Source organism: Convolutriloba macropyga, chromosome 6 (assembly GCF_964194025.1).
Source record: "Convolutriloba macropyga chromosome 6, txConMacr16.3, whole genome shotgun sequence".
Classification (NCBI taxonomy): Eukaryota; Metazoa; Xenacoelomorpha; order Acoela; family Convolutidae; genus Convolutriloba; species Convolutriloba macropyga.
In genome coordinates, this window is record NC_134473.1 from 54,509,999 (window position 1) to 54,525,517 (window position 15,519).

A 15,519-nucleotide genomic window follows, 5' to 3' on the forward strand; every position below is an offset into this window, starting at 1 on the left:
GAGCCATATAGACCTTTCAAAATCCGAATTGTTATACGACTACAAAAAGAACAAAAATACAAAAAAAGTCAAACTAAATTTACAGGCAATAAAAGGCAGGCAAATTTGCAGGCAAAGGAAGTAAAATACATGAATGGCATTACTTACACCTTCAACCGGAGCCATTTAGACCTGTCAAAATCCGGAATGTGATATGACTACAAACAGAACAAAAAGACCACTCACAAAGCTGTACGATATATCGAGCGGCAAAAATTGACTGAACAGAAAACCCAGTTGAGTATATAGTTCCTTCCCCATTAAAGTGGGTCGGATAAATTTAATATTGCATAGGTGCTCTTTCCTACAACCTTAATGTTTTTTCAATTGTTTATGTAATTTACTCTAACTTTAGGTCAATTTTCACCTTAACTAGTTTGAATGTAAATATAGAAATATTTGTCGCTTGAATTACTTTTCACCTCAACCAGTTTAGGCTTAACTACTTTTACTAGCGAACTAATTAACTAATTAGGGCTCATAAGTATAGATTTTAAGGCTCCTTTAGTATCAAACGGATTTAAGTTGAAAGCTGTTATTCGTAGCTCTAATAGAAAGTGTATGTAAAAAACAATAATTTAACTAATGATTAAGTGACTCTGCTTGAAGTCACTGACAACTACTGGCATTTTAAACTGACGAATGTCAACGGAAGTCGACTTTTGGCTAAGTTGCAACTTCTGGAATTTTAACTTCTGGCATTGCAGACTTTCGACATTTTAAAAAATTGACGCGAGTATTTTAACATTAACACTAATGTCGACTAGAAAAGGATGTTTGTTGACTTTACCGCTGATTCTAGAATATTATAATAAATTGAGAGGATTCATTGTTGCACGATAAATACTTGTAGGACGGTGAAATGTCTCTGCCTTCCAATTCTGACAAAGATTAATCGGTCTCATCAAATTACTACTCTGCTACAGCAGCTGCTTCTACTAGTGAAAAAGTCGCATCTCAAAATTATCACTCGGTTCTCACTGGAAAGCGATTAAACCGCACAGAAGACTCAGACTCAGGTTACGTATTCAATATGGTCGAGTTGAAAACAGGCTGTTAAAGATTTTGATATCTACTGTTTTTAACAACCCGGGTTAAAATAGCTTCCTTTATAGCACCTTATCAAAGCTATCAAATTAAAAACTCTGAAAGCCTTCTATAATCTTGTATACTTTATGCAAACGTTATTAATTGGCAAATAGCTTTTTTAGCGATAAAATAAATTTGTTTTTGTAACAATTTTTGTCATGCACAGGCTTTTGTATTAGGTTTTTGAGCAACGTAGCAAATAAGACAGTTTGCTAAGCTGCATCAAAATTGGATTTTCAAAATTGAATCTGTCACTAATAACCAAAAAATTCTGCTAAAAACAACTGATGAGATTGAATCACAAAGTTTGCCATTTATATTCGATGTTATGGACACCAGTGTATTCCAATATGTAAATATCCAAAATTTCTGAGTATTTTAAAAGGCTTTTAATCTGAAACAACCTCAATCGGCTCGAAACTTTTTGAATACTTTAAATAGTACTTCATATTGATTGCGTTAATTTTTGTCGCTAGTCTTCAATTCAAATCATTTTTTTCACAAAAATCTTTCTGTACTTTCCTTATTTCTGAAGATTGAACAACAACGACGGAAAGATTCAGTATGCTCGTTTTTTTAAACGTAAGACTTGGTCGATATGTTCAGTTGTCGTTTATAATGTCGTCAAACGTTTCAATAGCAGTCTTTTTGTAGGATTTTCAAACGTAGTTTTGGTGAAGTATCGTTTTTAGGTCGTTCAAAAAACTAATTGAACGAATAGAACTTTTCTGCTTATTTTTGAATTCAGACTTACCTGTTACATACATTGTACATTGTACACTGTACTTTGTAACATACCTGTTGAACATCGTTGAGAATTCTAATGATTAATTCTTATTCACTGAATTTTTACATTTTTTCATGTAATGAGCAAATCTTTTTGACGGTTGGTTATGCTTGATACCGAACATGGCGACCAGCTTTTGTTCGCTCTTTTGGACTAATCTGCTTTTAAAGCCCAAAAAATAAAATTTTATAGTATTCTCTCAAGTATAACAAATCTCTCACGTTTAAAAAACGAAACCGAATCTTCTATTTTTAAAAACGACGAGACTGAATCTCTCTTAAGTTTTAAAACAGCAATAATGAATATCTCTTGCTTTTAAAAAACGACGATGTCGAATCTGTTTAGTGTTAAATACCGAAAAAATTGATGCCGATAAAAAAATTTTAGGAACTCTCGTCGTTTTTGGCTAGAGATAAACGACGATGCCAACTTGTTATGTTTAAACACGGAATATTTCTCGACTAGAGGTAGCAAGAATACCACATGTAGTTTTTTTCTTATCAATCGTTTTTATCAGGGCCTTTTTGCTTGTCTGCACTCTCCGCTTTCGTCCAATTGCATGCTTTTGCAACAATATTTCAATATTAAGTCACTGTTGTACGATTAGGACGTGGTTGACTTCGAAATTGAAAGGATTGATGAAAATTAAAACTGATAGCAAAAATGTGGAAGTATAGGCGGAAAATGTTTGAAGCGGCTCTCTGCAGTGTACAAATTCTATGATGCCATTCAGCAGACCAATGCCATTGATTTTCAATACAAAAGATGTACATCATTTAGAAATTTCTTTCTACGCCATTGATCTTTCACGTTAAAGTCTTATTTGCGTTTTAATTGATAAACAGTTCGGTAAACCCAGCAGGGGCCGCTAAAAATTTTGTCAGAGGAAGAATGTGCTGTCTTTGAGATACTTAGGCTGTTAAAAAAACACCGAAGAACCATATACGTTAATAACTGCCAAGCTTCTAGCATCTATTTAATCCGTTATATATATCAGGTTACGATTTATTCAAATAAATTAAACAATTAATATAGAAATTTTAATTTTGCGATTTTCACTGAAAGGTGACAAATAATTGTTAATCAGTGCGCTGAGAAAACCAATAATTATACTATATACGAAACTTCAATATTTTGTGTGGGGAAAATGCAGCAAGATGAAAAAAATGTATGGACAAAAATTTTATTTCAATATTTTCACATTTTCCCTCCTCTGTAATCTAGTAATAACGAGGACAAATGTTGATTTTCTACAGGTTTTTGTAAATTGAAGCAGGTTTGGTAATGATTTGAAATTAATCTTCTAAATTATCAGACATTGATTTCTGTTTTTGAACGTTGAATTCCGGTTTTGAGTATTGGTTGTTTACAGTAGGTTAGGTTCTTATATTTACTATTTAAAATTCTGTTAAGATTCGAAGGGAAAGTGTGCTTTTGAGAAGTTTTTATCCGATAACAGTTCCTCCTACCTGAATGGATCCCACAGAAAATTTCTATACAAAACTTGTGTTAAAACGAGGTTTTCGATTATTTTTTACTATAACTTGCTCAGCAACCAACAAAAATGTTGAAATATAGAAAGATTACCGTCCACTCATGAACCATCTAAAAAACTGATTTTTTCCCTTTTCTGTTTTTTCCGTTCTTGTTTTCCACAAATTGGTTGCATTTTTTGGATGAGTTGTTCTATAAGGTGTTACTCTTACTGTTTGTTTTTGAAACTTATAAAATTTCACAAGCTTTGTGTTACCGCATTTAGTTTCATGCGCTTTGTTGACTAATATAGTTTGATATTTCTGGCAAAATACCGACCGTCAGGTTTTTGTAAGGGTTTGTTGTAAGGATAGATCGAAAAATTGTTATGCGTAGCTCCATTAGAAAGTGTAGGTAGATGAAAATAATTTAATATTGACACTAAGCCCAACTAAAAGAGGATATTTGATGACTTTTCCGCTGATTCTAGAATAAATTGAGCGGTTTCATTGTTGCACGTTACATGCTTGCATGACAGTAAAATGTCTTTGCTTTCAAAGTCGGACGGAGTTTATTCGGTTTCATCGGATTACTACTCTGCTACAGCAGCTGCATCTACTAGTGATAAAGTCTCATATCAAGATTATCAATCGGTTCTCACTGGAATGCGATCAAATCACACCGAAGACTTAGACTCAGGTGATATATTCAATCTGGTCGAGTTGAAAACAGGCATTTAAGATTTGGATCTATTCTGCCCCACCCCCAGTTTTTTACGCCCCCCCCCCCGCCGTTACAAATAATATGTTGTTATATTGCACGTTATTATGTAAAAAAAATAGCACGTGCGCCTGGGGGCCGTAAAAAATATAAGCCCACTAAGCGGGGGGGGGGGGCAAAACAGAATAGATCCTAAGAGATTTCTATAAATACTGTTTTTTTTAAGAATCAGGGGTTGAAAATAGTTTCTTTCTTTGCGCCTAATCAAAGCTATCAAAATGAAAACTCTGAAAGCTTTCTAAAAACTTTTAAACTTATTGCAATCATTATTAATTGGCAAAAAGCTGTTTTTGGCGACTAAATACATCTGTATTTGTAACCTTATTTCGTTCACATGCTTTAAGATGAGGTTTTTGAGCAAAATATTACAGTTTGCTAAGTTGCCTCAAAATTGGATTAATCCGTCACTAAATTTCAAGAAATTAAGTTCTGCTATCAACGAGTGATGAGATTGAATCACAAGGTTTGTCATTATCATTCGATGTTGTGGACACCAAAGCGTTCCAGCATGTAAGTAACTAAAATTTCTAAGATTTTTAAGACGTTTTTAATCTGGAACAATCTCCTGTAGCTGAAAACCTTTGAATCACTTAAATCGTACTTCATCTTGGTTGCTTTTAATTAGTTTTTACTCGTTAGTTTTCAAATGAAATCAGACTTTTTCACAAAAATCCATTCTGTACAGTCCATAGATGCGAAGATCGGACAAAAACGACCAAAAATTTTGTAAGAAATGTTTGGTATCTCTCCGGTCTCAAATGTAAGCAAGCGTCGGAACGTTCGGTTTGTTCGGTATTGTCGGTTTCAAACGTAAAAATGATTCGGTATGTTTGGTTTTAGAAGATTCGGTATGTTCTGTATTTAAACGTAAGACATCATCGGTATGTCTGGTTGTCTGTTTATAATGTAGTCAAACGCACCGATAGTAGTCTTTTTGCAGGGATTATAAAAAAGAATGTGCAAAATTTTTGAAAAATCTTCCATAGCTCGACCAAAAAACTAGTGCATTAATAGAAATTTCTTTGTTATTTTTGAATTCAAACTTGTAACAAATTTGTTGAAAACTGATGAGAATTCTATTGAGCATTTCACCTTCACTGAGTTTTGGCATACATTCTTGTAGCGAGCAAGCAAAGTTATTGACGTTTGGTTATATTTGCTACCAAACATGGTGACCGGCTTTTGTTCGGTCTGCTTGACTTATCTGCTTTTAAAACCCAGAAGAAAAATTTTCATGGTATTTTTCTCGACAATACGGAATCTCTCTTACACTTTAAAAAGGAAGAAACCGAATCTTTTTACTTTTAAAAACGACGAAACTGAATCTCTCTTACGTTTAAAAAACAGCGATACTGAACCTCTCTTACCTTTAAAAAATGACGATACCCAATCTTTTTTTAAGAGATGCGCAGCGGTAGCTGGGGCCATTAATGGCCTTCTCCTGGTTTTTCATTTTGTTGTCAAAATTTTTGTTACGACCACATGACGTCACAACCACTTCAAATGAGATTTTTGTTCACTTGCTCAACAAATTTCAGCTGAACTTCGTGTGTGACGTCATTTATCACTGTCAGCGGAGCGATTATTTTGTAAGCTAATTGTAAAAGAGTTTTTTCTTTATTCGCGTGATCAAGTTTTTGGTCACACGTGTTTTACCTCACTCTCAAAAATGACTGCTTCTCTTTGAAATTGACTTTTCTGTACTTTAATTCAAATATATAAGGTCAAGTGAATGTGTGCCATTCTAGTTGAAAGTTGTTTGAGGGCAGTTAATAGAGGCATCAATAACTTATGCGGATTCTTAATCAAAATATAACATCTCATCCTTTATTGAGAAGAGTAATTTTTTCATCTGTCTTTTTGTACTGTTTTTTTAGACGGCAGATCTACGAAGCTATTGCAGCTATTTTCCGGCAATCTGACAGCTATGTTGTCAAATACCGAACAAAATTGATGATCCCGATTAAAAAACTGTAGTGACTTTTTTTCGTTTTTGGCTTGAGAAAAACGATGATGCCAACGATTTTTTATGTTTAAAAGCGGAATATTTCTCAACTAGGGGTGGCAAGAATACCAAATCTAGTTGTTTCTTATCAGTCTTTTTTATCAGTGCCCTTTTGCTTGTCTGCACTCTGTGCTTTTGTCCAATTGCATACTTTGCATTTTGATAACTAAATATTTCAATTTTCAGTTACTATTATACGATATGGACGTGGTTGACTTCGAAATTGAAAGGATTGATGAAATTGAAAAGTGATGGCACAAGTGTGCAGGAATAGGCAAAAATGTTTCAACCGGCTATCTGCAGTGTTCAAACTCTATGATGCTATTCAGCAAAACAATGCCATTGACTTTCAATGCAAAAGATGTGCATCAGTTAAGGGCTTAGCGGCAGCTGATATTTGATGCCCGATCCTCAAAACTTCATTATTATTGAATTTTTCTACGCCATTGATCTTTCAAGTTAGAGTCTTATTTTCGTTTTCTTTGGTAAACATTTAGATAAGCCCAGAGGAGGCCACGAAAAGTTTTGTCAGAGGTAAGTTGTTTTGTTTTCGATATACTTTCGCTGTTAAAAATTACTGAAGAACTATATACGTTGATAACTGCCAAGCTACTGGCGTCTACTTTATTCATTATATAGATCAGGTTACAATTTTTCAAATAAATTCATCGAAAATTTTTAGAAATTTCATGTTTGCCATTTTCACTTAAAGATGACAAAAATTTGTTGATCTGTGCGCTGAAAAAAAAACAAAATTTGTACTGTATATGAAACTTCGTTGTTTTGTGGGGGTGAAATTTCAGCAAGAGAGGAAAATAGATCGTTTAAAAATTGAATTGAAAAGTTTCACATTTTTGCTCCTGGTAATCTGGTAATCATAATAGTCCGGAAGTGTTTTTCCGACTCGGGTAGAGATATTGGTTTTCTACAGGTTTTCGTAGCCTGAAGCAAGTCTTTTCATGACGTTATTTTAATCTTCTTTATAATTGGACATTGACTTTTGTTTTATAACGTTTGCTACCAGTTTTCAATATTGGTTTTTTACAGTAGCTTAGATTCTAATATGTACTTTTCAGGAAATGCTGCTAAAATTTGAAGCGGATGTTTTTGAGAAATTTTTATGTGACAACAGTTCCACCTACCAGAATGGATCCCTCAGAAAATTTGTATACAAAACTTGTATAATTACGAAGTGTTTGGTTATTTCTCACTATAACTTGTGTAGCAACCATCAAAACCGTTGAAAAAAAAAGAAATTTTACCGTCCACTCATAAACCATCTAAATAAAATAAGCTCAAAGTATATGGTACAAAAAAAGTTTGGTACTCTAATGATATCCTAGGGAATTGAAAAGATCTTTATTAACAGCCGCCAAGCGATAGCGGCTATTATTGTGGACATCGTGGTTTTTACAATTCAAAGAATTCGAATTGTTTTGGTGCGCTGTCTTTTTTCAAGCTCTGTTAACACATTTTCATGATTTTTTAAAGTCAAATTGAAGTAAGGATTTTGGTCACACCAAAATCGGAAGAGGACCAAAAAAACAAGTAGTTTTGCAGAGCCGAAATTTTCAACTCTATATTTAGGGTAGATTCAGAAAACGGTTTTGCACAGAAATTCGCTAAAGGTTCTTTGTTCACATGCGTCAATTTCACTTTGATTTTAACTGTTTTTATATTCAATTTTTTGGATTGGATTTTTTCTAAATGTTTTTCTTGTTCCATTCATAGTTCATTTTAGGCTTAATTTTTTGTTTGAATTAATTTTTTTTCTTGCTAGTGGTTTTTTGTCACATGCGGCATTTTGACTTTCTTTTTCTGTTTTTTAAATCTGATTTTTTTAAAATTGTTTTCCCAATTCACACTTAGTCCGTTCTCGGTCTAATTTTTTGTTTAATTGTTTAATCAAGTAAAATTCTTTAAATTGTACGTCAGGACTTGTCCTGCTATGTTATTTAATTCGTCGTCTCCATCTTTTTGCGACCATTGACTTCAATTTTAGTGAATTTTAAATTTCTGCGGTTAACATTTGTATGCGTGACAACAATTTTTTTGCTTTTAGGTCATTTGCGTGACTTACCTCAATCAAAAAATGATCTGTGAACTCACTTATTGAACTTCAATTTTTATTAACATTTACTAGTTAAAGATCAATAGCGTGCATCTATGTAGTGCCAAATGTATATGCCTCAATTCGTGAAAATAAGAGTAATTAGGTTTTGATCACGATGAACAGTTTTGAATAGTTTTTTAGGGTTTTTCCTTTTAGAGCGTATGTGTCTCATTAAAATGACTGTCCGAATCTAACCCAAAAAGTCTATTGGTCTATTAAAGAACTGGTGGTCAATCTGTCTATCTTTTTTCCTTAGTTGTTTCAATTCCATGGAAGGCCACAAAGCAAATATCGTGGCCGGCTATTTTCCGACAATCTGCCGGCGATGTTTCAAGTTTTTCCAAAGTGTGTGCTCTGGAAGACTGAGTGGTTAAATTAAGAATTAAAGAGTGGCAGTTAATTTACAAAGCACATTTATTGACAATTAAAATTACAACTGATATTCTACCAACTCTCATCCTGCAAAAACATAACAAACACTTTTGCAGATCAAACGTTTGGAAATATAATTGTACATCAGGTTTTGTATATACAAATATTGATATACGAAGTGTACTTCCGCACTTTTTGACTGCGAAAGTGTTTCTAAAGGATGAATGTTAGGAGAATATCAGGTTTTATTTTAATTGTCAATAAATTTGCTAAGTAAATTAACTGTCACGCTATCCTTCTTGGTTTTGCCATTTATTATTTCAGAGCGCAAACTTTGATTAAAAAAATGGAGAAATATCTCAAGATCTTTTCAGTTTCCTAGGACACTTCATTGTGGTACCAACATTCCAAATATGTTAAATTTTGGTTTAGCGTTTTGGTTAACGTTGGTTTAGAAAATTTAGTGCTGAACAATTGCATTCAAGTTTCTTCAGACTGTATAAAAAGCCAAAAGAACTTTTTGCTTTTCTCTATGTATCGTTTTTCAGAAAACTTTTTGCCCCTTTGGCGATTAATGTATAATTATGATTACTGCCTCAAACAAAGTAATTCAAAAGAGAATTTAGGGAAAGAAATGTAAGCAAATTTATATTGAACAAGTAGTCTTATGTGAACTTATTCATCTTCAGTAACGACTCCTTGCTTATTTGTATGTTGTAGGTTGTGATGTTTGATTTCTTCAACGGGGCAATTATTGATTTTAATAACATCGACTATGAATTTTATCTCACTGATTGTTTTTTAATATCCGCGAAGCGATAGCGGCTATTATTGGGGACATCGTGGTTTTTTTTAATTCGTCGTCTCCATCGATGATTCTTAGGACCTGACTTCTTGGAATTGACTTCTTGTAATTGACTTCAGTTACTTCTATTGCTTTGCAGTTAAAATTTGTGTACGTGACGTCGTTTCTGCTTTTAGGTCAATTGCGTGACTTACCTCACCCAAAAAATGACTTCTGAACTCACTTATGGAACTTTAATTTTTTATGAAGATTTACTAGTTAATAGTGTGCATCTAAGTAGTGCCAATATTATATGCCCTAATTTGTGATTATTAGTCTTGAGTTTTTGATTTCGAATATCAATTTTGAAATAGCTCTTTAAGGGCGTTTTCCTTATAGAACGTATGTGTCAAAACTTGACAGTCCCAAGCTAACCCGAAAAGTGTAGTGGTCTATTGAAGGACTGGTGGTCGATCTGTCTATCTTATTTCTTTAGGTGTTTCAATTCATGGAGGGCCACGAGCGTCTGTCGCGGCTATTTTCCGGCAATCTTCCGGCTATGTTTTTTGTTTAGCCCTCTTTGTAGATCTTTTGTTACCTTGTTTCTTGATGTCATTATTAACTGGTACCTCATTGTCTCTGTATTGACACAGAGAAGAAGCTATGAAGATTTTTCAATTAATATGAATAAGTTTTTTCGTACTCTTTCCTGGTTTTGTACTTCTTGTTATTGTCTTATCACTTAGTTTCATTAATGGCAGTTCTGAAAGTTTTTTTCGAGGCACCTTTAAGTCTTTGAATGCAATTATTTGTTTCAGTTTTTAGTTTGCATGACTTTGACCCTATTTGTTCAAATATTATTAGCAACAAAAATACTGTTCAAAAAATACTAACAATTTCTGCATTGACCATTTTACTGTCCATTAAGGTTGTCTAATAACTTAGTATAATAAATGACAATTGTCATTGTTAGCTAGTAAAGCAAAAACGAAACTAAGTAGCCACCTGAGATCAAGGTGATAATCTTACGAATTTTAAACTATTTTTAATAATTTTTTGTGGATATTTGCCCTTTTTCTTTAATTTCTTCGTGGTAATTTGCACATTCTCATAACTAACAGCTCTTATTGGCAATCGATTGAGGAATAACTACGGTGACTTCTTTTTATTATCTTAGATGCCACTTCTTTTTAAAAGGTTTTTCAAAATTTTTAAATCTTGCCCTCAACTTTTAATTTTTTCTCCTCTTTTATCTTAACAGAACACTGATTGTTGCCTAACGACTTCTAAATTAGTTATTGATGCTGTGATCAAGACATTTATTATTTAGTTCTGAGTTTTCTTACTTTGACGCAACTTTGTTTTGAAAAATTCCAGTATTTAAAAAACTTTGGTTTTTGCTCTTTCTGTTTTGTCCGTTTTTGTTTTACACAAATTCGACGTATTTTTTGTTCAACTAAAGACGAGTTGTTCTATAAAGTGTTGTACTGACTGCTTGTTTTTGAAACCCTATATTTTAGAAAATGAAATTTTTCATAACGTTAATACGGTTTTGCAAGTTTTTGCCACATTTAGTATCATGCGCTTTTTTGGCTAACAGTTTGATATTTCTGGCAAAATATTGAACGTCAGGTTTTTTAGGTTCAAGTCTTTAGATTTTACTCCAGGACTTAAGCTGCTGTATTTTTAGATTCGTTTTCCTCTTAGATCAAGTTTTTCATGAGTCACGGCCTTCACGTTTGACTCCTGAATTATCTTGCTCATTGTTCCAAATGAACGGGTTTCAAAAAATGGTTATGTGACTCTGCTTGAAGTCACTGAGAACTTCTGTCGTTTATTGAAAACCGCGAAGCCGAGTTATTAAGTCAGAATTTCGAACTGCCTTCTGCAGAGTCACTTAACCATGTTTAAAACACGAAACCCGCACGTTTTCAAATGACGAAAGTAAACGAAATTCAACTTTTGGCTAAGTAGAAACTTCTGACATTTTGACTTCGGGCACTGCACATTTTCGGCATTTTAAAATGTACGCGGGAGTGTTTTAAATTCTTTCACCCATTGAATTACGCATTGTAGTGAAAACACAATTACGCACAATTTTCAGAGCAATAATACAAAATAATGCTTTCTGTTTTAATTTTAGAATGCACTCTAGCAAGGCTACAAAATACAATGAACATCGTGATTGGCAAAATCTTAGGAAACGGGATAAACCGTTACAGAAATGAGATAAACAGTCATTGAATCATAGTGCATTAGGTTATCAAAATTCGTCATCGCGGTTTCCAGCTGGCATTAGTATAAAACTCAAGCCTTCAGTTTAAGAACTGAATTTAAAAAAATTTTAAGATCTAATTAAAACATTCTTTGGTCTTGAAAAGTCAAAATTTACAATTTTTGTGATTAATTGCTCTCAATCGAACTTGTAGCAATTATATTAGCCCTGTCGGTCTCTTTTTATGCGATTTTCCGCTTGACCAATTTTTCGTCTGACGCTTTTGTACTTCCGTCCTCAAAAACGCGATAAACAGGTAGCGCCCAGCGGGCATTAAGTGCTATTAGAGCTTTTCAGCTCTGTTTCAGCTCAAATTGTTTTGGGGACTTATACATATGGTGTGAAGGGTGGTTCTTAGAGCTTGAAGACACCCCCACTGTTGTCCCCCTACTACTGAACCCAGCCCCCCACCACGCTGTTGCCTCTCTCTCCACTGTTGCCCAACCCTCTTCCCTCCCTATCATTCCCCCGGTGGAATTCCCCCAACCACCCCTTGCCTACTGACGAACAACCGATCTCTAAAGACCCGCAATTTTATAAAATTTTCGCAATTTTTTTTAGCTTTTTGAAAACTTTACTCATTTTTTGAGTTCTTTCAACCCCAAGTGTCAAAAAACCTCCTTTAGGGATTTATAAAAGGTTACTGCATAGTTTCTAGTGGCAGTGGAATTGTTTTCAATTTTTAACATCACGAATTTTAGCATTTTTTCGACTAAACGTGCAAATATTAGATATTTTTTTGAAGTTTATTTTTCATTATTCACGTCTTTCTAGACGCACAGGCTTGAAAACGTCGCCAAGGGTTTGATAATAAATTACTGAAAAGGTTTTATTTGCCATGAAATAGCTTTCAATTTCTTAATATGAAAAATTTTAGCACTTTTTTTGATAAAGCCTGCATTTTTTTTCAAGTTTTTTGAAAATTGTTGTCGGTTTTTAGGTTTATTCAGTCTCAAGGGCTGAGCAATCTCCTCTAGGGATTGACAATAGTTTACTGCATAGTTTCTAAATGTAATAGATTGTTTTTCAAAATTTCAACCCCACGAATTTTTGTATTTTTTTTTTACAAAACTTGCAATTTTTTTTTACAATTTCCTTGACATTTATTGTCATTATTCAAGTTTTTGGCCCAAAAAAATTCTCCGTTAGTGATTGATAATAAGTTACAGGAAATTTTTTTTTCGGCCATGGATTAGTTTTTGACTTTTATTACCACAAATGTTAGCCGTTTTTTATGGAACTTGCAATTTCAAGTTATGTCAACTTACCTTAATTATGCAATTTACCGGATAGTCTCTTGAGACAATGGTTTTGAAGATTTTAATATCTGAATTTCAAGCAAGATTTATTAAAATTTGCACAATTTTTTGATTATTTTTGTTCTTTTCGGAGTTAAACAATCATTACTGGCCAACGAAGCGTTTCAAGTCTTGCAGATGGGTTACTTGACATAACTCCAGAGACAAAAAATAGATTTGAACTTTTTCACTACGAAATAAGGAAGCTTTTCTTTTAAATTTTGCAATATTTTGCAAATTTTTAAAATATCAGTTTTTCATTTGATTTATTAACTAACAAGGCTAGAAAACCCAAATTTGCAGTGTCGAATTAAGCAAAAGCTAGCCCCACTTAACCATGGCTAGCTACTAACTAAGCCAACCGCTCGCCGGTCGTTTGAGAACAATTCGCCCGACGTTAGTCGGCGATGTTATTGATTGTCTTTAAAGCTCTAGTCTTTGAAAAACGAACTTTTGAAATTCTTTGGTCATATAAGATTGTGCGTTGACTCTCACATTTTGATGAAAAATGTTGTTTGTCAGGTCTCTGGTTAAATCTTTTTTTTTGGATTAAAATTCAGGCTATTTGTAGTTCTGCAGGTTTCACCATTTTCACTTTTATCTTCTGATTTATCTCACTCGTTTTGTCAATTGAATTCAAGTAGCTGTTTTGTGCAATGACGGTTGCTGTCAAAAATCGAATTCAGATAAAATTGGATACACAAATAAAGTACGGGAGCTCAGATTTAATGTTTAAGGACTTATGTTATCAAAGTTCCTGAGAATATGATTCTAATTAGAATTGGAATTAAAATCTTTGTCCTCCAAATTACAGGCTTCACCATATTTATCGATTCTAATGAAACCTCGGACCACATTAGAACATTTTTAGCACTTTTGGCAAAAATAGATAATTGTCAGTTTTTCTCTTTATTTTTCTCTAAATGTTTCAATCCCACATTGGTTTAGTGGGGTCGGCGCGGCTATTTTCAGGCAATCTGCCGGTTGTTTTTGTATAACAATTGTGATTTTACATTGTTTCACGAGAATTTTGTATGCAGTTTTTAAAGAAATAGCGAACTAGTGAAGAGAAAGTGTATATAGTTGCGCACTAAATTGCGTAGTTCTCAATTATGTGTCGCAATTTCAGAGCACTGAAGCACCAAAAACTTCAAAGTTTGGTATTTCAAAAAAGGCTGTTAATGCTAAAATCTGTTTTTGCTCTGTTTTTTTTTTTGAGAAATATTTAAGTACGTTTACAATGTTTTGGGAGAGAACAGCACAAATGCAACTTCCACCGCATTTTTGTTTCTGAAAGCGCAATGCACTAGTTTTTTTGAACTAAATTTAATTTAGAAACTGACTTTGACAAATCGATATTTTGGTGTAAAATTTGATAATAGAAATCAGATGTCATAGGTCATCGTGTACTATTTCCAGACCACTCCCAAGAAAGAGAACCAAGACCTGCAAGCTTGCTGAGTGACCACAGGTGGGCAGATCTCGACAATCGGTATGCGTATATGAGTCGAATGACAAAGCGAGCTTCTGATGAGATAGAGTCCCATCGAAGATCCGACTTCAGCCGAGGTTCTCTGCCCCAGGGATGGAGCGAACACAGAGATGAAAATGGTCTGTCTGTATTGGAGCTTTTGATAATTAAGATCTACAAAGTAATATTTTTGTCATCTTGTGTTATTTTAGTTTTAAAATTGTTGACTTGTACTAAGAGGAAGTAGCTCTCGCGTATCATTCTCTCCAATACTATGGCTGAAATCCTCATTTATCGAAAAATCAATAAAAGCTTTTTTTTTCGTTTTTGAAGGATTAAGTTCTCATAGCATTAAATTTATATTTTGTGTAATTAATTCTCATTAACTGCAATCTATTTATTTCCCGATTTATTCCATTCGATCACGACCATTTTTTTCCTCAAAGTTTTCGAACTATTTTATTTAGGTTGTTGTCCTAATACGAAAGACGACCTGGATTTCTGTCTCGAATTTTGGTTTGTTTACGTTTAATATGTTTGCAGGCCTGCCTTTTTTCGCTAACAACCAAACCCACAACACCACCTGGGAAGACCCAAGAACCTCTCGTGGGTTGCCTTTGCCACCCGAATGGCGACTCCGAATGTGTTCAATCGGCGCTTATTTTGAAAACAGTCGAACAAAAACAACTACGTTTTATGACCCACGCAGTGGCATTTCAACGGTGACGGGTCAGAAAGAAATTGCCCATCTACGTCACCAGAAAAATTTCTATTGGAAGCTTTACGAATTTCAGGAACTGTTTCCTTTATGCAGTAGAATTTGACCACATATAAATGATTTTTAGTTTCCCATAAACCATATGTTTAAATTGGGCTGGGTGGTCCACCCTCGAGATCTATGATAAAAACTCGTAACAATCTTGGAGGCAATCAAATCTTTGCGATGCCCCCCGTCAGATTAATGATACAATAGAGCGTATATGCAACCCCCCATTGTCAGAAATACACCAAATTTTTGAATTGTAATGGGAAA

At 33.9% G+C, this 15,519-nt stretch overlaps 1 protein-coding gene across 1 annotated transcript; it reads left to right on the top strand.

The window, feature by feature from the left end:
- The first annotated feature begins 3,930 nt into the window (after positions 1-3,930).
- LOC142341349 (uncharacterized) lies at positions 3,931-15,310 on the top strand. Its single transcript, XM_075392276.1, has 3 exons — positions 3,931-4,087; positions 14,435-14,626; positions 15,030-15,310. The coding sequence occupies exons 1-3, from the start codon at positions 3,931-3,933 to the stop codon at positions 15,308-15,310; spliced, it is 630 nt and encodes a 209-aa protein (XP_075248391.1).
- Positions 15,311-15,519: the final 209 nt, after the last annotated feature.

What these genes read in the sequence shown, in the direction of transcription:
- LOC142341349 (XM_075392276.1), top strand. Translation starts at nt 3,931, where the DNA reads ATGTCTTTGCTTTCAAAGTCGGACGGAGTTTATTCGGTTTCATCGGAT. An exon ending in CACCGAAGACTTAGACTCAG is followed by an intron (nt 4,088 to 14,434) that starts GTGATATATTCA and finishes TACTATTTCCAG; the next exon opens with ACCACTCCCAAGAAAGAGAA. An exon ending in CGAACACAGAGATGAAAATG is followed by an intron (nt 14,627 to 15,029) that starts GTCTGTCTGTAT and finishes ATATGTTTGCAG; the next exon opens with GCCTGCCTTTTTTCGCTAAC.